Source organism: Lithobates pipiens, unplaced genomic scaffold (genome assembly GCF_037356315.1).
Source record: "Lithobates pipiens isolate NorthernLeopardFrog02 unplaced genomic scaffold, aLitPip1_a1.2 Scaffold_23, whole genome shotgun sequence".
NCBI classification, from domain to species: Eukaryota; Metazoa; Chordata; class Amphibia; order Anura; family Ranidae; genus Lithobates; species Lithobates pipiens.
Genome location: NW_027507785.1, coordinates 164,645,930 through 164,668,212, shown reverse-complemented (window position 1 = coordinate 164,668,212; position 22,283 = coordinate 164,645,930). Strand labels below are relative to the sequence as shown.

The following is a 22,283-nucleotide window of genomic DNA, read 5'->3' as shown; positions in this document are numbered from 1 at the left end:
CAAAAAAAACAAAAAACACAAAAACAAACCGACATGGTCTAACTTTTATTCACTTTAAAAAACAGGTTTAAGTTGCACACATTTATGGAAGCCGCATTGCCTATGTTAAGGCTCCCCTGTGCAGGCTAGCTGGCATGTGTGCTGGGAATTTTTTGTCTGTAGGTAATATGTATTGTCCTTCCATGTGCACCTTACTGCAAAGGTTAGTTATAAATTAGATTGCCATCTTTTTTGTATAGCTGAGCAAAATGGATCCTGGTAGCGGATATTGGAATCAAATCACTTGGTTTTATTTATTTTAAAGAATTATGTTCACGATTTAACTATTTCCCCATTTTATATATATATTACCTTTGGCAACCCATTTCTGTGACTATTTCATACCTGTGTTGACTGTGTAGATTTATTAAAAACACAACCAGGTCAAAACGTGGACGGAGGTGATCGCCTTCAAAAGGCAAAGGCAGGCTCTGGGTCATGTGACTGCAAAAGACAAGAACACACTATCACCAATCTGAAACACAGGCAATGGCATTCATTTCTCTTTAGAGCTGTGACAAACATTTAAAGAAAACTATACATATATGCATATTAACATGGGTCAGAAAGAACCACTTAAAGGGATTTTAAGACCAAAATACAAAATGGAATACATTCTTGCATACCAATCTTTAAAAGGTGATTGTGATAACAAATTGCATTTACAAACAGCTGTATACTCATCTCTGACTTTCCTCTTCTCAGGCCTGCCGCCAGCATCCTCGCTTCTTCTCTCCAGCAAGTCCCACACAGACAGAGGGGACTCGGCCCAGCTCCCTCATCGCTTGCTTTGATTCACAGCAGCGAGAGCCAATGGCTCCCACTGCCTCAGCACAGCCTGTGACAGACCAAGTGAGGTGAGAGAAGAGCTGCATAGCGCTTGCTTGAATGAGGGCTCAGCCAAGTACAAAGGGAGGGTGGATACTGATGCTCTGAACGCAAGGAATGCCATTAAGGTATAATTGTTTAGCCTTTATAACTAGAGGTGCACGGAATGGAAATTTTGGTGTCGAAACCAGAAATGCAGGATGGACTTGGCCGAAAACTGAAACCGTAAAAGGACAGTTTATAAAAAAAAAAAAATTGTTTCACAGTGGACACTAAGCCTGCAGGGACATCATATCCTTCAGTACAGTATCTGACACAGGCTGAACTGGTGTCTTTATTTAACCTTGCTAACTACCTAAACTATATATATATATATATTATATATATATATATATATATATATATATATATATATATATATATATATATATATATATATATATATATATTCAAATGTTTAATATCATGAATTTTAATGAATAGGAATTTATTGTTGGCCATTGGCACCTCTAGCGCAAGAAAAGCTCAAGAAAAATGCATCCCCTTTAAATTCTATGTACCTCTTCACACTGGTGCGTTGAGTTGTCGTGGTCTTAACCACTTAAAAACTGTAAAAACCGAGCCTCTTTTTTATATTTGTTGTTTACAATTTTAAAAAACGTTTTTTGCTAGAAAACTGGAGTTAGTACTTACCGGTAACTCCTTTTCCGGTGGTCTTCCAGGACAGCCCTTGAGAGATGGAGCTCCTCCCATCGACACTGGAAACACATTGCCACAGTTCAAACGCAGTCCCTCAGGTCGCTGGTCAGTCATTCACCAAGAACCGAAGGATGGAACTGCAAAACATATAAACCATAACAGGTAATAACATTAGTACATCACTATAATCAAAGGGTGAGATCGTGCTGTCCTGGAAGACCACCGGAAAAGGAGTTACCGGTAAGTACTAACTCCAGTTTTCCCAGTGTTCTTCCAGGACAGCCCTTGAGAGGATCCCCAAGTACTTACCAGATTAGGGGGGGCCACGGCCTGGAGGACTTTCTTCCCAAAGGCCTGATCCTGACTAGACATTAGGTCCAGTCGGTAATGCCTTGTAAAGGTGGAAAAGCTTGACCATGTGGCTGCTTTACATACCTGCTCCAGGGTGGCACCAGCTCTTTCTACCCAGGATGCAGACAACGCTCTTGTGGAGTGAGCTTTCACACCCTCAGGAGGATCTCTATTCAAGGCCTTATACCCCTCTGCTATAGCTAGCCTAATCCATCTAGCTATGGTTACTTTTGAAGCTTTTTGCCCCCTACGCTGCCCAGAAAAAAGTACAAAAAGGGAGTCAGATTCTGAATGGATTTGTTACTTTTAGATATTCTAGAATACACCTTACATCCAATAAATTAAAACGTTCTTCTTTCTCATTTGCTGCATTTTGGCAAAATGAGGGGAGGACAAAATCTTGTGATCTATGGAAGCTAGATGCTAGCTTTGGTAAGAACCCAGGGTCTGTCTTTAGAATGACTGTCTTCTAGGATCTGTAAAAACTGTTCCCTGATGGAAAGGGCTTTGATTTCACTGACCCTACGGGCTGAAGTGATTGCCACCAGGAGAACTGTCTTAAATGTAATAAGCCTTAGGGAGGCCTCTGAGATAGGCTCAAAGGGTGACCCCAAGAAAGCTTTTAGCACAACTGCTAAATCCCAGGATGTTGACTCCGACCGGCTTACGTCTAGCAACTGCCTTACAGAACCTAGCGACAAAAGGATTTTCCTGTAAACGTTCATCTAGATACACACTTAAGGCAGCTATCTGTACCTTAATAGTACTTAGGGTTAACCCTTTGTTTACACCTTCCTGTAAAAACCGTAGAATATTAGCCGTATTCATGTTGATCTCCTCACGGCTATTCAGCCAGCTAATAAATTTTCTCCAGACTTTTTTGTAAATGGCCCTCGTGACTGGCTTGCCACTCTGTAGTAAGGTCGCAATTACCTCATCTGTCAGGCCCTTACTCCTTAAGATTTCCTCCTCAGTAACCATGCTGAAAGCTTCAGCGTGGCCACCTGTGGATGATAAGGAGGTCCCTGCGACAGGAGGTCCCGACTGCAGGGAAGCCTTAGAGGAGGACAGTCTGTCAATTGTAGCAACGTTGTGAACCATGGTCTCCTGGGCCAGAACGGTGCTACTAGGATTAAACAGGTTTTCTCTGTGAGGAATCTTGCTAGGACCCTCGGAATGAGATGAAGAGGGGGAAATGCATACGCCAGACAGAGTCCACGGAGTCTGCAAGGCATCTACAGCCAGGGGCTGATCTCCTGGGTTTAGCGAGAAAAATTGGGAACCTTTGCATTCTGTTTGCTCGCAAAAAGGTCTACTTATGGTTTTCCCCAGTGAGTTGTTATAAGATTGAATACCTCTGGGTGCAAGGACCATTCTTGTTTCGAAACCCTTTGTCGACTCAAGAAGTCCACCGTGCTGTTCAGCTCCCCTTTCAGGTGTACAGCAGAAATGGATTCCAGATTGGCTTCTGCCCACTGGAAAAAGGCGTTTGGCTACCAACATCAAACGAGGACTTCTGGTACCTCCTTGTTTGTTTATATATGATACAGCCGTCATGTTGTCTGAACGGACTTGTAGATGGTGACCCTGTATAGTGGGCTGAAAGGCTAAGATAGCTCTTAGGATTGCTGTTAGCTCCTTCCAATTGGAGGAGAAACGTTTCTCTTCCAGGGTCCACTTGTCCTGGACCCATCTTGAGCCGAGGTGGGCTCCCAAGCCCCAGCTGCTCGCATCCGTTGTCAGTGTTGAAGTGATAGGAAGGACCCAATGAACCCCTTTGTTTAGGTTCTCCCTGTCCTTCCACCACCAGAGGGAGCATTTTATTTTTAAGGGGATCGATACCTCCTCCTCCAGATCTCTGCCCTTTAATTGTTCCAACAGAAATCCCTGAAGGTCTCTTTGGTGGAACCTGGCCCATTGTATGGCTGGAATGGCTGCCGTCATAAGACCCAAGACAGACATTACTTCCCTCACCATACATTTGGGGCTGCATTGAAGAAAAGATGTTCTCTGCCACAGATTCAAAATCTTTTCTTCCGGCAGTACAATTTTCTGATCTACAGACTTCCAATAACCTAAATACAGGATCTCCTGTGTCGGAGTTGTCTTGGATTTCTCCTGACTGACAATCCACCCTAATCGACTCCAGATCCTGAGAAAGAAGACTCTCCGAATGTGCTGTTAAAAGCAGGTCGTCTAGATAGGGAATAATCAAGACTGACTGAAGCCTCAATGGAACTAGTGCCTCTCCCAGAACCCTGGTAAAGATCCTCGGGGAGGATGATAGACCAAAGGGGAGCACTCTGCACTGAAAGTGGTAAACTTTTGTGTCTATCTGCACTGCCTTTCGAAGGAATTTTTGGCACTCCTCCCTTATTGGGATATGCAAATAAGCATCCCTTAGATCCAGGGTAGCCATAAATATCTCTTTCTGAAGGAGATTTTTTATGGAATAAATGGACTTCATCCGAAATCTCTTGTAACGGATGGAGCGATTCAGTGGTCGGAGGTTCATAATTAGTCTGAACCTCCCTGACGGCTTTTTTTTACCACAAAAATGTACGAGTAAAAAACGTCCCCTTGTTCCTGAATAGGGACTGGTGTCAATACTTCTTGATCCACTATCTCCCCTATCAGTAAAGGTAAGGCCCTGGCCTTTTCCGAGTGACTTGGGAGTTTTGTCACCAAAAACTTTGAGGGAGGGCTACTGTGGAATTCCAGGGGGTGACCCCTTTTTATTATATTTAAGACAAACTCGTTCGAGGTTGTCTCTTCCCACTGTGGAAGAAATTTGCTTAATCTTCCTCCCACAGGAACCCTGACGTCACTGGGGTTTGGGGTCCTGATTGGGGCGGTTAAAAAGTATGCCCCCTTTCCCCTTATGTCCCGACCAATGCTTTTTGGGGGTTGAACTCTTCTCTGATTTAGAGGGTTCCTTAGAGGGACGAAAAGTTTTTCTTTGAAAACGTTTCTTTTTTGCGGGAAAGGTTTTCTTTTTATCCGCCGTCCTTTCTAAGGCGGAATCTAACTCAGGCCCAAAGACTAAGTCTCCTGTAAAAGGGACGCTGCACAGGCAGGTTTTAGACGGCATGTCTCCCCCCCAAGTTTTCATCCATACTGACCTCCTTGCTGCCACTGAAAGTGCTGCTGATTTAGCCGTAAAGTCCATAGTCCGTGGAGGCATCAGAGATGAAACTAGTGGCCTTGAAAAGCATAGGGAAGGATTTCAAAAGCTCCTCCCTAGGAGTGCCTGCTTTTAGATGTTCCTGCAGTTGTGACAACCAGAACTCCAGGTTTCTAGCTACACAAGAAGTGGCTAGAGCTGGTTTTAAGCCTGCCATAGAGGCATCCCAGGCCCTCTTTAAGACAATGTCTGTTCTCCTGTCCCTTGGATCTTTCAAATGGCCCATATCCTCAAAGGCCAGATCAGCCTGCTTTGAGACTTCGGACAGAGGGGTGTCTAGTTTAGGATTTTTATTCCAGACCGCCTCTGGGCTCTCATCAAAAGGGAACCTTCTCTTAAGGGAATTAGGAAAGAAAAACTTTTTATCTGGTTCAGACCACTCCTTAAGGATAAGGTCAGAAAGCACTTTATGTATCGGAAAAACCCTTGCTTTCTTTTTCCCCAGAGCCTCATACATCTTATGTCTGGATAACTGAGTTTCTTCCTCCTCAATTTCCAGCGTATCATAGATAGTGCCCATTAGCTCATCTACTTCCTCAAGAGACAGCTTATACTTTGAGGCTTTAGATGTTGCTTGATCCTCTTCCAGATCAGAATCTGCATCAGAGGAATCAGGGCTAATCAACGTGGGGCTAGGCTCCCTGACCATACGGGGCTCCCCTGAGCTGGGTGTTGTAAAGCATGGTGAGGAGGAAATTGCAGTTCTATTAGTGGAGGCAGCTGAGCCTACATCGGTGATTAACTCCCGGAGGGACTTAAAAGTCGACGCCATTTCCTCTTTAAAGGAGCCCAAAATTTAGCCAAGGGGGAATCTGCCTCAGATTTAAGCAAGCTTGCAATGCATTGCTTGCATATGGCCTTGTTAGAGCCAGAGGACAACCTATTCCCACAATTAGGGCACAGTTTTTAGCGTCAGCTCCATGTCCCTCCTTAGAATCACCACCAACTGCATACATCCTTAACTGTGAGTTAACCACCACGGTGGGGCACTACAGATCCCAGCCTACAAACACCACAACTCCTTAAACCACCAGAGTAATAGCATGCCCAGCAGCCTACCTGGGATTGGATGGTGCCTGCCTCCGCCGGAGTGTCCGGGGGAATGGCCTCCATGGTCCCCCTCTGCCGCTCCGGATCCCGCCGCTAGTCCTGTATCGCTGGATGCTGGTCGGGACTGCACAGGCACAGCGTGGGCTCTCCCTCTCCTCCCTGTGCCCTAGAGACCCGGAACTGGAAGTCTCGGCACGCAGTGATGACGCGGTTCCGCCAGAAATGACGCTCGGCGTCTCCGACCCCACCGCAACAAGGAACAGAGATGGAAGGTTCCACTCACCGCTCCTGGGGGAAACTGGCATCATTCTGCCCCTGGCCACCTCGGCACTGGAAGGAGGGGGGTAACAGGTCTGCTCTGGTTCAGCTGGACAGTACCCGAGCCACAAAAAACAGGTATGGACCCTACTGCAGCCAAAAAACAGGACCCGGTCCCTTATGGCTTACAGATTCTCAGGCAGCCCCTGAGAGGGGCCTCCAGGTTCCTGGCAACATGTTCCTCCGACGGAGGAAACACAAATGACTAACCAAGGACCTGAGGGACCGCCTTTTGAACTGTAGCAATGTGTTTCCTGTGTCGATGGGAGGAGCTCCCTCTCTCAAGGGCTGTCCTGGAAGAACACTTGGGAAAATTACTTAGAATCCCCAAACATTTATACATTTTTTTCTGACACCCTAGAGAATAAAATGGCGGTCGTTGCAATACTCTGTCACACCGTATTTGCATAGCGGTCTTAGAAGCATATTTTTTGTGGAAAAAACCCTTTTTTTTCTTATTAAAAAAAAAAAAAAAAACACAACAGTAGTTAGCCCAATTTTTTTTTATAGTGTGAAAAATGTTACGTCAAGTAAATTGATACCCAACATGCCATGCTTCAAAATTGCGTGGGGGTAGTGACTGAGCTCTAAAATGGGGGGGGGGGGGGAGACAGCATTTAGCTGAGCCCACCACCGCACTAACAACAACGGACTACCTCCTTTAAATTTCTGGGAACAGCCGCAAGATGACCCGGCGCAGGAAGGATGCAGCATGGACGAACAAGCTGCCCCCATTCTTGCCCACGATTCCCAGGCCACCACAAGATGGCGCCGGCGGCAGGATGTGGCCAGCATATCGATAACAGGGGGCTAAGGGGGCAACAGCAGCACCTCCTCCTGCCCGACCACAAGGAGCCCTGTGAAAACAAAAGCCTGCAAACACTCTCCACCCAGAGACCCAGCGGCCCCAGACATGGAGGTGAGTGATCACCAGACACCCCAAAGAACCACCTCAGTATCAGACCCCATATCAGCTTTCCCCACTACAGGACAGCCTGTGTCAGATACTGAAATGAAGGATATGATGTTGTCACTCAGGGCATCCCTGAAGGCCGACTTAGTGTCCACTGTGAAACAGTGCCAAATGGAAGTGCAGGTCTTAGGAAGTAGACTAGATCATGTGGAAAACACCATGGGGGAAAACTCTGCAGCCTTTAATACTCTAGTGTATTCCCATAATGCACAAAATGAAGAAATTACATGGTTAAAAGACAAGATTTCTGACCTGGAAGACAGATCCAGGAGAAATGACATCAAAATCAGAGGCATCCCTGAGTCTGTGCCACCCAACCAACTGCAACAATTTATACAGAGCCTATTTTCCTCCTTGGCGCCAGCACAAGATCTAACAAATTATCTGATCCAGAGATTACCTAAACCATCTTTTCTGGCTGCTGATGTTCCCAGGGATGTCCTTTTAAGAGTACATTTTTACCACGTGAATGAATTACTGAAGACATCATTCGGGATAGCTGAGCAATTACCAGATGTATATGCGACAATTCAGCTCCCACATGATTTATCCAGACACGGCCTTCAATGCTGCCAAAACCTGGCAACAATCACTAGTGCTAAGAAACCATCGGATTCTACGTATATGGAAATACCCGGCTACACTTTCCATTACCCATAATGGAGTAACAACCACAGTGTCGACACTAGAAGAAGGTCTGGCTGCCTTACGCCAAATGGGGCATACTTCCTGAATCTTCATCTGCACCAACCCAACCAATACCGCCGATGACCGTGGAACCGGAATGGCAGGTGGCATCACACAGAAGGAACACTAAAAAACATGGTGGTGGAACATAGCTCTTTCACATATTGCCCAACAGAGCACAACCCCCCCAGTTAGAGGAAAGTTATCCATACCTTCCTTCCCCTCCTACATAAATTGAATTTATTTTACTCTGCTCTAATAAAGGATCCTCTTTTACTCTAACCTATGTTCAGGTTTATGTTTTTTGTACCATTTTGTTTCTCTCTCCCCCTATACGGTATACAGCACATTGGAAAACACCAGATAATCGCTACTGGATATAATCTCCACCCAAAGACGACAATGGGCACGAAGAAGCAAACCAGCGAGCACCACAAACTCGTCATATCAGTGAATAGCAGCACCACATCATCATCACACATCCATGACATTACAACATGACTTTCACTTGCCTGTCACTCCCGCTAGGGGCCTAAACCACCCCGCTAAACGTTTCTCTATGTGGAAGGAAGCACGCAAGCACAAAGCTGACATACTCAGCATCCAGGAAACACTTTCAAGCCTCCAGCATTCCCAAATGCTCCCATAAAAGACTATCCCTACGTATATGTGGCATGTGCCCAGGAAAAGAAAAAAGGCGTTCTCCTAGCCATTCGAAAATACCTTGCTTTTCATCTAAAGGAATCCATCTTGGACTCACAAGGCAGGTACATCATTGTTACCCACGACATCAACGCACAACCACATACATTGGTGGTATTATATGCACCGAACTCTCACCGACTTAGATTCTTACAAACACTTTAAATGCATCGCCTCTGTGAAATACGGACAACTTTTGATATGTGGGGACTTTAACTTGACAATAGACCCTCACTTAGACAACAGCTCTCAGGTGACAGGCCGTAATGCCTCCTTATGTCAACTGCTTCATTCAGAGGAACTGTATGATGTCTGGAGATGCCAACATGTGAGTGAAAAAGATTACACTTACTTCTCTCCCAGACATCGTACGTATTTCCGTATCAACATGTTTGTGTCTGATAAGTGGCTGTTACAAAAGATATCCTCATCACATACATGATACACAATACACAATATCACCTGGTCCGATCACGCTGCAATTACCATAACTATAGCAGAGAAGAATGCCTCCCTCTCTGTTCCCAACTAGCGCTGTAACGTTCGCCTACTACAAGAGCCTACCAGCTCTAAAATGGTCACTCAACATCTTAATGACTTCTGTCACACTAATGCATCTTCTGTTGACAACCCTCACACCCTATGGATTGCTCATAAAGCATACATGAGAGGTATTTTGATTCAGCTAGGTGCTAGGGCAAAAAAATGTTATAAGTTCAAACTCAATTCCCTTATGTCGGAGATACATTGATTAGAATCCCAGAACAAACATGACACCAACCAGAACAAGTCTATAACCCTTAGCAAACTACGGGAGGAATTAAACCGGTTAAATCAGCAATATGACAAAATTCTCCGCAGTCTAAAGGCAAACTCCTATGCAAACACGAACAGAGCTATATATCATCGGTATAAGAAAGAGAGGTGCCAGTGGGGGGACGTCGAGTAAATGCCTCACTAAAATGCTAAAAAAAGAGGAAGAATGGCAATTTTATTGAAAGTACACAAAACAGGGAAAAGGGGAAAGGTCTTCTCTACGCCAGAGATCGCCCGGGCTTATACTCAAATCAAAAAGACCCACAGATATTGCTAAAAATAGAATAGGTAACACCAGAGTTTTTTTTGAGGGATGTGGTCTGAAAAAAAAAATACACCCTGACAAAGCCGGCCCCCTGGAGGATCCCATAAGTTAATTAGAAACATCCAGAATGCTAAAAGAGTCAGCCTCCGGGAAAAGCCCAGGCCCAGATGGGTTCACGATGGCTTATTACAAAAAATGTTGTGATCTCTTGGTGCCTAAAATGGTATCTTAAATGAACGGGATAGGGGTAGACTGGGAGATACGACAGGACTTGGTCCCAAGATGTTAGGCCGGATAAGGGCCCTATACAAGAAACTCACAGCAAGGGTCAAAATAAAACGGGTCCTTTTCGCGGCCCTTTGAGATGTTCAACAGGATGCGGCAGGGTTGTCCCCTCTCTCCTTTATTATTTATTTTGTCAATGGAACCATTATTGGCTAGGATAAGATCGAATCCCCATATTACGGGATTACAGGTTGGCAATGAAGTACATAAAATAGCAGCTTATGCCGATAATGTTTTGTTTTATGTTACTAGCCCTAGGACAACCCTCTTGATTCTATTGAACACCTTAAAAAAGTATGGCATACTAGGGAATACTCTCTAGAGATAAGACTCAAGGGGGTTTGGGGGTCCCTGATATTAAATTCTACTATTATTCAATTTTATTGGCATGAGTGGTGGAATGGGTCACAGATTAAAAAGAGAAACGCTGGGTCAAGTTAGAAAAGGGGATTAGTCACGTTTCTTTAGGTAAAGCGATATGGATCCCACCACAATTAAGAGGTTTAGATCAATACACACACATGATTTCACAGACAGCAATGGTTATATGGGATAGGGTGCACAAAAAAACAAAAATGTGATTTTATAATTATAATTCCCTAATATTACCACTTTGTGATATTAATTATTTTGCACCAGGAAAAGAAGGGATACATGGAGGGTGGTTCAAGAATAAGGACACATAATTAAAATATATTAATAAAAAAAAGGTACAATTTGTACGTTTCAGGAACTGAAGAAGAAAGACTTGTTAGAAATAAACTGGTGGAGGTATGCCCAGCTAAAACACTTTGTGGAATCCCTCCCACATCCGATTAGACCAGCAGACAGCCTGCTCCCATTAGAGCGGCTGTGTGTGGTGACTGAAGGAAAGAGAGGGATTGCAAAGATATATAAAATTCTGAATGGATTAAAAATATCGGAGCCCCCCTTATATATTAAAGAAATGGAATAAAGAGATTGGGACAGGTTGCACAGAGGCAGAGGTAGATAAAATATTAAGGATTCCGCATGCGATTTCTCCAGACTGTAGCTTATTGGAGATGAACTATAAGTGTATGGCCTGGTGGTAAATAACCTCAGATAGAATATATCAGTTTCAAGGAGGGTTCTCTAACTTATGCTGGAGGGGATGCTCAGAAATGGGCTCTATGCTCCATATTTGGTGGTTATGCCCTAAAATTTAAGTATTCTGGAAGGAAGTTTTGCTAACTATTGAAGAAATAACGGGGTTAAAAATCCCAGAAGATCCAAGGGTGTGCCTGCTTCATGGGACCACCATGTCCATTAAACATAAGAAATGGATGTTTTCATTTCATTTCAGTGGAAGGACCCAGAGAGTCCCTCTTTGAAAAGCTGGTTTAGTAAAATAAATAAAATATATAATCTGGAGTATTTAAAGTACAGTGGAGAAATAGGTGAAACGGGGTGTGTAAAGAGATGGAATGATTGAGAAAAATACCAAGAACATTGAGATACGCTGAAAGGAGGGCAGAAGCATTATAGCAGGATTCCAGGCCGAATGGTCAGGACATTAGATAAAAGAAAGAGACCTAGGGTGGGCGGGGGGGGTTAATATTCTGTAAATACAGGTATATTTTGAGAAGAGGTATTTGTAGGCTGAAGGGCAAATAAAAAAAAAAAAAACCCACACATATGCAAGAGATAATTGCTACAATGATGTCGAAATGAGTTGGGGCTACGATGATTCGTAGAGTTGAAGTCTCCCGAAAGTGTTCACTGATGTGGCAAAAAAAAATCCTGCTTGCTGCATTTTTGGTCAGAAAAAAACAAAAATAAAAACACACCTTAGACTTACCGGCAGTGTTGGTCATCTTACTTTATAAGTTACAAATTACTTCTCCCAAAAAGTAGTTGCATTAGCAACTCAACTACTACATTGTAAAAGTAATTAGTTACTCAGCAAAGTAACTGACTTTTTTTAAAATATTCTATAATGCAATTACGTTCTATAACATCTTTAATATCAAAGATGTTTATATTAACCGGAAGAAGAATAAAAACACTATATACAGTATTTTAGAACATTTGTTGAGGGGGGTGGCAGCGTTAGTACTTCTCTACACCTCTGCCTCTTATTGATCCCATCCCCCACCACCAATCTCATCCCTACCCTATCCCCCCCATCACTTCTGTAGTAGAAGTGATGGCGGGTGGGTAGGGATGGGATCAGTAAGAAGCAGAGGACTTGGGATGGATCGATTGCACTGCAATTCGAATCATCAGTCAGTAACTTGAATGCCTCCCCTCATGGGGAGAGACACCCTCCCCTTCACGCAATTGGTGTCAGCTGACTTCATTTTTCAGTGTCCACCCAACCTCCCTACATTCTCTCTCTGGATAGGTGGGATGGGATGGGGCGGTCCAGACAGTCTCCGAGTCTCAGCCTCTTCTAAGCTCAGCGGGCGAAAGCATCCCTCCCCGTAAAGGAATGAACGGCCAGGCAGTGCGGTAACGGCGGGGCCTCCTGGGCAGTAGATGTAATTGGGGTAGCTCTGCCCAAGTAATGGGAACTGAGTTACCATGAGGGGAAGAGTAATCAGTTAGATTACTCGTTACCCTCTAATGCAGGGGTCTCAAACTGGCGGCCCTCCAGCTGTTGCAAAACTACAAGTCCCATCATGCCTCTGCCTGTTGGAGTCATGCTTGTAACTGTCAGCCTTGCAATGCCTCATGGGACTTGGCCCTCCAGCTGTTGCAAAACTACAAGTCCCATGAGGCATTGCAAGGCTGACAGTTACAAGCATGACTCCAACAGGCAGAGGCATGATGGGACTTGTAGTTTTGCAACAGCTGGAGGGCCGCCAGTTTGAGACCCCTGCTATAAAGTAACTGCGTTTATTTTAACTCAGTTACTTACATCACTGCTTACCGGTAACGGTATTTCTACGAGTCTTTCAGGACAGCACCTGCAGATAGCTTAGCTCCACCCACTTTCTCAAGAAACACTGCAGTCACTTTTCTTTAAATACTGGACGCTTCCACCATGGCCTCAGTTGCTCATAGAGTACCTCCAGCCATGCTGAAATTAGATAAGCAGAACATAGCAATAACACCACATTTTATAATACAATTAGGGCGGGTAATCAGCGCGGTCCTGAAAGACTCGTAGAAATAAACGTTACTGGTAAGTCTAAGGTTTTCTCCCTTCGTCTTTTAGGACAGCACCTGGAGATAAGAGTGTGCTTACTCTAGGGTGGGACCAACGCCTGCAGGACTTTCCTGCTGAACGATTGTTCCGATGCTGATAGCAAGGCCAACCTGTAGTGGCAGGCGAAGGTGGAAAAACTTGTCCACGTGGCCGCTTTACAGATCCGACCTGGAGAAGCCCCTGCTCCTTCCGCCCAGGATGTTGCTACTGCTTGCGTTGAATGGGCCACTACCCCTGTGGGAGGATCTGCCCCTGAAGCACTATAGGCTTCACTGATAGCCATCCGCAGCCACCTAAAGTATTTTTAGAAGAACTATACCCTTTACGTGGTCCTGAGAACAGAATAAAGAGCAAATTAGATTTTCTGAACGCTCGCATGAGTGTTCTAGTGTAGTGTAGGTAACACCTTCTCATGTTCAGGCTATGAAAAAACTTCTCCCTAGAGCTGGATGGTGTAGGACAAAAAAGGTAGGGAGAATTATTTCTCGTGCCCTATGAAACGCTGTTGGAACTTTTGGAAGAAAACCCGGGTCAGTTTTAGCACTACCCGGTCTGGAAATATATAAACAAAAAGGTTCTACTAAAGACAAGGCTTGCAACTCGCTTGCCCTCCTAGCTGATGTAACTGCCACTAAAAGAACTCGTTTGAGTGACCACAATGTTACTTGCTGCTTCCTCCGGGGTTCAAAAGTTTTTTTTAATCAAACCTTGTAAAACCAATCATAGGTAACATTTCGGAAAAAAAAAACTAAAAAAGGTATTGGCCTAGCTCTAGCCAATGCCTTAAAAAAAAAAAAAAAAAAATCAAAAAAAAAAAAATAAAAAAAAAAAAATCTAATAAGCGGCTCCTGAGATAGTTGTCTCTCAAGAGGCTACTTGGACCTTCAGGGTACTAGCCACCAACCCCATATCCATTCCCTCATGGAGAAATTCTAAAAATGAAATGATTTCCTGTGGTGAAAACATCTTAGTTTTGCACCAAGAATTAAAACATTTCCATGCTTAAAAATAAAATTGCTCTGTTAACCTTTTTTGGGTGAGAACAGTTTGACAAGCCTTTTCTTTTTCAGATCTGCTCCTCAGTAACCAGCCTGTCAGTCTGAGGTGCTTGATATTCAGATATTGAAGGGGTCCCTGGGTTAGGAGATCTCTCTGTAGTGGAAGAGCCCAGTGGGGCTCCACCGCTGTCCCCTACACGGTTGCAAACCAGGCCCTCTTGGGAATAATAGTCGTGGCCTCTTTTTGTAGTTTAACACCAAAGGAATCATTTGAAGGGGGGGCGTAGGACAAGCGGAAGTTCCATGGCTGTGCTAGCGCTCGCTTGATCTTGCCTGCTTAAAGAAAAATAAGCCTCCACCTTTGTGTTGTACTGGGATGCAAACAGATCTGTGGAGCTCTCCGTTTTACGATTAGCTTCTGGAATACCAGTTCAGACTCCATTCTGATTCTTGTATCGTTTCTCTGCTCAAATCTGCTATTATATTCAGATCTCCCTTTGGGTGCACCGCTGTTAGAGACCTCAAGTTGCTTTCTGCCCAGGCCAGAACCTGAAGAGCCAAGGAAAGCAACACCTTGCTTCTCGTACCTCCTTGCCTTGTTACAAAGGCCCCTGCTGTGGCATTGTCGGACAACACCTGAACATGGTGACCCTGGACTAGATCCTCGAAGGCCCATAGTCCTAAAAGAATAGCCCGTAGCGTCCTCCAATTGGAGGATCTCTTGGCTTCCCTGTTTGTCCAATTTCCTTGAGCTATCCATCTTTCCAGATGGGCGCCCCAACCCCAAGAACTTGCGTCTGTTAACATCCTCTCTATGGTAAAACACCAGAGCAAACCCCCATCAAGGTTTGCGCAACAACTCCACCACCAGAGCTTCCTCTGAACCTGAGGGGGCATTCTCATCATTTTTTCCAGAGACTCCCCATAGGACCAATTTCTCAGAATTGCCTGTTGGAGATTCCTTGCATGTAGACGTGCCCATTGTACTGCTGGTATTGATGCAGTGAGGAGGCCCAATACTGACATAGCTGTCCTGATAGAAATTGTCAGGTTTGTTTCGGTCTTTTTCAAAGCAATTTGGACTTGATCTTTTCCTCTGGGAGAAAGATTTTCTCCTGTATGGAATCAATGGAATATCTCACATTTTTATTGTCTGAGACGGAACCATGTTTGATTTCTCCTTGTTTATTATCCAGCCGAGACCTTTCAAGTGTTTGTCTCTTTCAGATGTTTCTCTAATAGATCCCTTGTTTTGGTAAATATTAATAGGTCTAAATATGGGACAATCTATATTCCTTTTACTCTGAGGGGGGGGGGGGGGGGGGGGTGAAGGCCCCTGCTACGATCTTCGTGAATATTCTCGGTCGAGGACGACAGCCCAAAGGGAAGAGCTCTGAACTGAAGATGTAGGATTGAGTCTTCCATCTTGACCGCAAACCTTAGGTGTTTCTGCGATACTGGTGCTATAGGCAACATGGGGATATGCATCCCTCAGATCTAAGGATGCCAAAAAACAGCCTGGAGTCAGGAGACCTTTGACTGAAAAGATTTTGTCCATTCTGAATTTCTTGTACCAGATTGATGTTTAGTAGCTTTAGGTTCAAAGAGAAAAAAAACAATCTAAAGGCTTCTTTACAAGGAATGTGTGCGAATAGCACCCCTAGCCTTCCTCTTGGGGGGGGGGGGGGGCAGTTATGATCACCCCCTGTTGGATCAATTCCTGTAGGATTGATGACATTGCAACAGATTTCTCTAGGTTTCGGGGAGCCTGGGTTACATAAAATCGAATAGGTGGGGGGTTGAGAGAATTCCAGTCTGTAACCCTCTGATATTGTTTTGAAGATAAACTGAATGGTTGTTAAGAGTCTTCCACTGTGGAAAGATGGTCTGTAACCTTGCTCCCACAGTCAGAGGACAGTCACTGTTTTTTTGTTTTGGGAAGGGGGGGTGAAACCGTACTCCTGACTTGCCCCTCCCACTCTGAGACCTCCAGGGTTTTTTGTAACCAGTTTCTGTTGTGTCCGGGGTTTTGCAAAGAGCATGAAAATTCTTATTATCCTGAGGCATCACCTTTTTTTACTGGGAAGGCCTTTTTCTTATGAGCCGTTCTATCAAGTATCTCCAAAAAATGATTCTAAGAAAACCAGACCTATTTCTCATAAAACAAGCGCTAAATGGAAGCAGAAGGAAATTAATTTTAAAATAGTCTTTGTTAAACACTCAATAGCATCAGCTGCTGCTTAAACACATTCTAACAAAGGTAGTATAAAACATAAAAAAAAGAAATCTATAGAGACAGATTTCAGCAGCGCTAATAGATGATTATCGCATTAAAGCAACAATTTTAACATCTTTTTGTGCAGTCAATATTCAATATGGTTCAATATAGTCCATATATCATATATTAGGGATCACTGTCAAACACTGTAAAGTCTATTGCAGGTAAAACAGATGTGGAATACTGGTACCGACAGACATAACCTCCACGCGTGCACAGGTAAAAGCAAAGAAGGGGGGGGGGTGTTAGAAAAACCCCCGTAGTATTGCTCTTACCGGGCATACAAATCAAAAATCAACAGTGGCAACAGTCTTCACTCTTATCCACCTCTGCGCTTAACCCCTCAATATCTCAGTGGAAAAAAAACAAAAAAAAAAAAAAAAAAAAAACAGCGCATATGGTGTAATCATGTTTAAAATATCTTTAATGCCATTCTTAACCACTTTCAGACCGGACCATTTTGCTGGTAAATGACCAGAGGTCTTTTTACACTTTGGCACTGCGCTGCTTTAACTGGTAATTGCGCGGTCATGCAATGTTGTACCCAAACAAAATTTGCGTCCTTTTCTTCCCACAAATAGAGCTTTCTTTTGATGGTATTTGATTGCCTCTGCGATTTTTATTTTTTGCGATATAAACGTAAAAAGACCGCAAATTTTGAAAAAAAATGATATTTTCTAATTTTTGTTATTAGAAAAATCCAATAAACTCAATTTTAGTCATACATTTAGGCCAAAATGTATTCAGCCACATGTCTTTGGTAAAAAAAAAGTCAATAATTGTATATTTATTGGTTTGCGCAAAAGTTGTCACATCTACAAACTAAGGTACGTTTTCTGCAATTTACGCAGCTTTTAGTTTACGACTGCCTATCTCATTTCTTGAGGTGCTAAAATGGCAGGGCAGTACAAAACCCCCCCAAATGACCCCATTTTGGAAAGTAGACCCCCTAAGGAAATTGATAAGAGGCATGTTGAGCCCATTGAATATTTTATTTTTTTGCCTCAAGCGATTGAATAATGACAAAAAAAAAATTTTTTTTTTTTTTTTTTTACACAAAGTTGTCACTAAATGATATATTGCTCACACATGCTATGGGCGTATGTGAAATAACACCCCAAAATAAATTCTGCTGCTTCTCCTGAGTACGGGGATACCACATATGTGGGACTTTTTGGGAGCCTAGCCGCGTACGGGGCCCCGAAAACCAAGCACCGCCTTCAGGCTTTCTAAGGGCGTAAATTTTTGAGTTCACTTCTCACTACCTATTACAGTTTTGAAGGCCATAAAATGCCAAGATGGCACAAAACCCCCACAAATGACCCCATTTTAGAAAGTAGACACCCCAAGCTATTTGCTGAGAGGCATGTTGAGTTCATGGAATATTTTATATTTTGCCACAAGTTGCGGGAAAATTACAAACTTTTTTTTTTTTTTTCTTCACAAAGTTGTCACTAAATGATATATTGCTCATGCATGCCATGGGCATATGTGAAATGACACCCCAAAATAAATTCTGCTGCTTCTCCTGAGTATGGGGATACCACATATGTGGGACTTTTTGGGAGCCTAGCCGCGTACGGGGCCCCGAAAACCAAGCACCGCCTTCAGGCTTTCTAAGGGCGTTACAGTTTTGAAGGCCATAAAATGCCAAGATGGCACAAACCCCCCCCAAATGACCCCATTTTGGAAAGTAGACACCCCTAAATTTAGGGGTACACTAGTGAGACTAGGTAATAAATGGAGGGTGCCCTGAAACTATAAAAAAATAACTAACCAACCAGCGTCACCTGTAACAGTTATATGGTGATCACTGGTGAAAGGGTTAACTAGGGGGCAATCAGGGGGCTTTATGCGGTAGTATATGGGGGTCCCTGGCGCTATAAAAAGCTGCGGCGAACCTAAATACCTACCTGCCTAACTAGCGTCACCTGTGACACTAATACGGCGATCAGAAAAATGATCGCTTATTAGGCTGGGTTCACACTGGAGCGATGCGGAAACGCCGCAAATCCGCGGCGGGTTCCCGCATCGCATGCCTCCCGGCGGCAGTTCACACTGCCCTATGCGAACTGCTGGGAGTGTCAGTGAAATGTTACTGACACCCCCAGATCAGTTCGCATATCGCAGTGCGATCTGCAAACTCGGATCGCATGGTGTGAACACCCATGCGATCCGATTCTGCTGCGGGCCAAAAAAAGGGTCCCGTGCGAATTTGCGGTGGGTGCGGCGGGTGTGGCGGGTGCGGCGAATGGCTGAACTCGAATCGCACAGAGATCGGATGTGATTTGCACTGCAGTGCGGTGCGAATCACATTTGTTCTCATAAACCGCTGCAATGTGAACCCAGCCTTAGTGACACTGGCGACGGGGGGTGATCACGGGGTTAAACCTTTATTGGGGGGGTTAGGGGGGTACATTAGAACTAAAGGGGGCTAACTCTAACTGCCCTAACAGTTATTACAGTCACAAATGACACCAATGCAAAAAAAAAAAAAAAAAATGACATTGGTGTCACTGTGACTGGGGGGCAGGGGTAATTGGGGGGGTGATCGGGGGGTAAAGGGGGGGGTGTGAGTGTGCCTGGCATGTTCTACTGTGTGTGTAGAGTGTTGGTGCAACTCACCGATCCGCTCTCCTCCGTGTCGGAACGAAAAATACCGACACGGAGGAGAGAATACATCACTTCCTCTCCTGTGTTTACATTACAGGAGAGGAAGTGATGTCACGGGGGATTCCTATTCGTCGGGAGCGATCGCGAGGGGGTGGCCATGAATGAATGGCCGCCCCCTCGTCCCGGATCGCTCCCGGACGAAAACCGACTGCCGCAGGCACCGGGCGGGGGCCCGATCGGGCCCCCGACCCGCGGGAGGCAAGGGACGTACATGTACGCCAATATGCCTGCCCGTGCCATGCTGTCGACGTACATCGTCGTGCGGCGGTCGGCAACTGGTTAAAAAGCCTTCACAATATGCACTCACACAAAAGAATATCATCACAGCGTTGGTTCGCATTACAATATCGATGCAGTCTCTCCTACCGCTCGCTGTAGTTGTAGCTATAGCCGAAGGAGAACCCGACTGCCTTTCCCAGATTACTGACGTGGCTACACTCGTCGTATGGCTCCACCCTAACGCGTTTCAACCCTCAGATGTCGGAATGACAAACGCGTCAGAGTGGAGCCATACGACGAGTGTAGCCACGTCAGTAATCTGGGAAAGGCAGTCGGGTTCTCCGTCGGCTATAGCTACAACTACAGCGAGCTAAAGTGAGCCGTAGGAGAGTGCATCGATCTGATGTTGCAATTGTAATGTGAACCAACGCTGTGATATTATTCTTCTTTTGTGTGAGTGCATATTGTGAAGGCTTTTTAAGAATAGCATTAAAAATATTTTAAACGGGATTACACTATGTCCGCTGTGGTTTTTTTTTCCACTGAGATATTGAGGGGATAAGCACAGAGGTGGATAAAAGAGTGAAAACTGTTGCCACTGTTATATTGTTGATTTATATGCCAGATTGAACCTTTGGTTCCCGGTAAGAGCAATACTAAGGGGGGTTCTCTTCCACACACCCCCCCCTTTCTTTTACCTGTGCACGCGTGGAGGTGATGCCTATCTGTGCCAGTATTCCACAAAAGCCAAACCTATGTGGTCTACCCTTTGAGGGAGATTTAGTCTTTGGTCTGCATCTTGAAGCCATACTTTCAAGATCAAAAAAAAAAAAATCTATAAAGACAGATTTCAGCAGCGCTAATAGATAATTATCACATTAAAGCAACAAATTTAACATCTTTTTGTGCAGACAATATTCAATATAATTCAATACAGTACATATAACTTATATTAGGGATCACTGTCAAACACTGTAAAGCAGAGTCTATTGCAGGTAAAACAGATGTGCTCCAAGTTCCTGGCTAACACAGTTGAGGCTATACCTGGTTTCAAGTTTGCTAGGGTTGAATCCTAAGCTTTCTTTAATAGGGAGCTTTTGTCCATAGCATCCTTTAGGATACCCATATCCTCAAAACGCAAGCTCGGTGTTACTTGATACTTGAGAAAGAGTTGCATCAAGCTTTGGTTTTTTATTCCAGACTTGAGAGCTATCCTCTTCAAAAAGGGAACCTCCGTTTGAGGGATTTGGAAAAGAAAGGGGCCCTCTCTGGGTCCTTTCATTCCCTTTTTGTCTCTGATAGAAATATATGCACTGGAAATACCCCACGTTACACTTCACCCATGCCTTGGAACATCTTGTCGTGTAATGACAACTGGGCTTTATCCTATGATGTTCAGAGTTGTGTGGATAGTTTTCAAAAGATCATCCACATCCTCCAAGGATAATTTATAATATGAAGAAGAGGAGATCTCCCTCTCTTCATCCGCTTCTTCCTCCGAGTCTGGGGAAACACTTCGCTCTTCATCCTCCGAGTCACTGCCCCCTCTGGATGCAGACATAGATGAAATGAGAATGAGGTAATATGCTGCCCCTAGATTGTGTAGCTAGTTTATCCAGATAGGACCTGAACGTCTCAAATGCGTCCACCAGCTCCTTCCGGAAAAAACTTAATTCTCTTTGCTGAGTCACAGGTGTAACTGGAGTGGTTTCCCCCTCAACTAAATCTGCTATGCAGGACACCTTGGTCCAGGATTCTCCAAGTACATTTTTACATGACGGACATTTCCTCTTAGGAGGGGAGGAATATTTGGTCTTTTATTTAACTTTCTGAAATAAACAAGAAATCTTCAATTTAACATGTGCATCTCAATCATTGTAAAACATAACATGCCAAATAGTGGAGCAAACCCTTTAACTACGGAGTTTGATACCACAGCCAGTGAATCCCCCCACAGAGTCACTTTTTAAATAGCTGTATATTATGAAGAATGTACGGTTATCTATCAGGAAGAGTGTTGCAGGCTCCCCAATTCCCCCATAGAATTAAGAAAGGGAAATAATACATGGCCCATAGAGTAATAAAGAGACCACCATCCCTGCTGACCTAGGCTGGGCAGACTTGAGTGGCTCCTGCTACCGCCAAATGTTCCTCCTCCATTGCCAAGAGGTCTACAATGGCGTTTTTGCTGCTTTATGTTTACATTTCCCCGGTCTGCTCACCGCTGCGAGGACCGGAAATTATGTCAGCCGGAAGGGGCCGTCCCCTCCGCCTGCACTCCAGTAGCCAGAACCCACGTCGTTGGAGGTCCCTTCCCCCAGCCGGAATGACGCACTTGCCATTGGAACCCGGAAAAATGAAGTATAGCCTCCCATTTTTATTAAGACATAACCGTACCATCAAGCAAATTGATTTATGAAGATTGGGAAGGTGGAAATATGTGGGCAGTTGCCGACGCTGACCAACATATATAACCACCTAAAGTGGTTTTGAGTGGACTATCTCGGTACTGATACAATAACGGGTACATGAAATAAAAAAAAAAAAAAAAAAAAAAAAAAAAAACATACATATTGTTCATTGTTAAAAAGAGTAATACATCATGAAAAACTAACGGGTCCCCCCGACAATTGTCGATTAAAGTAGAGTATAGAAAATTTCCTATACCGGTTTCACAGTCTGTAGAACAAATACAATAAAAATATACACATACAAAATAGAATTCAGCTTAAATAAATACATTACA

The 22,283-nt window shown here is 44.2% G+C and overlaps 1 protein-coding gene across 4 annotated transcripts in view; it reads right to left on the bottom strand.

Annotated features, from left to right (window-relative positions):
* CENPM (centromere protein M) overlaps nucleotides 1–22,283 on the bottom strand; it is a 167,677-nt gene that overhangs the window by 50,039 nt on the left and 95,355 nt on the right. For 3 of the 4 annotated variants that reach the window (XM_077452543.1, XM_077452547.1, XM_077452544.1), the window contains exon 3: nucleotides 385–483. The exons of the other annotated variant lie outside the window; for it this stretch is intronic. In XM_077452543.1, coding sequence (XP_077308669.1) covers nucleotides 385–483 — 99 coding nt within the window. The remainder of the gene's footprint in view (nucleotides 1–384; nucleotides 484–22,283) is intronic. 4 annotated transcript variants of the gene reach the window in all.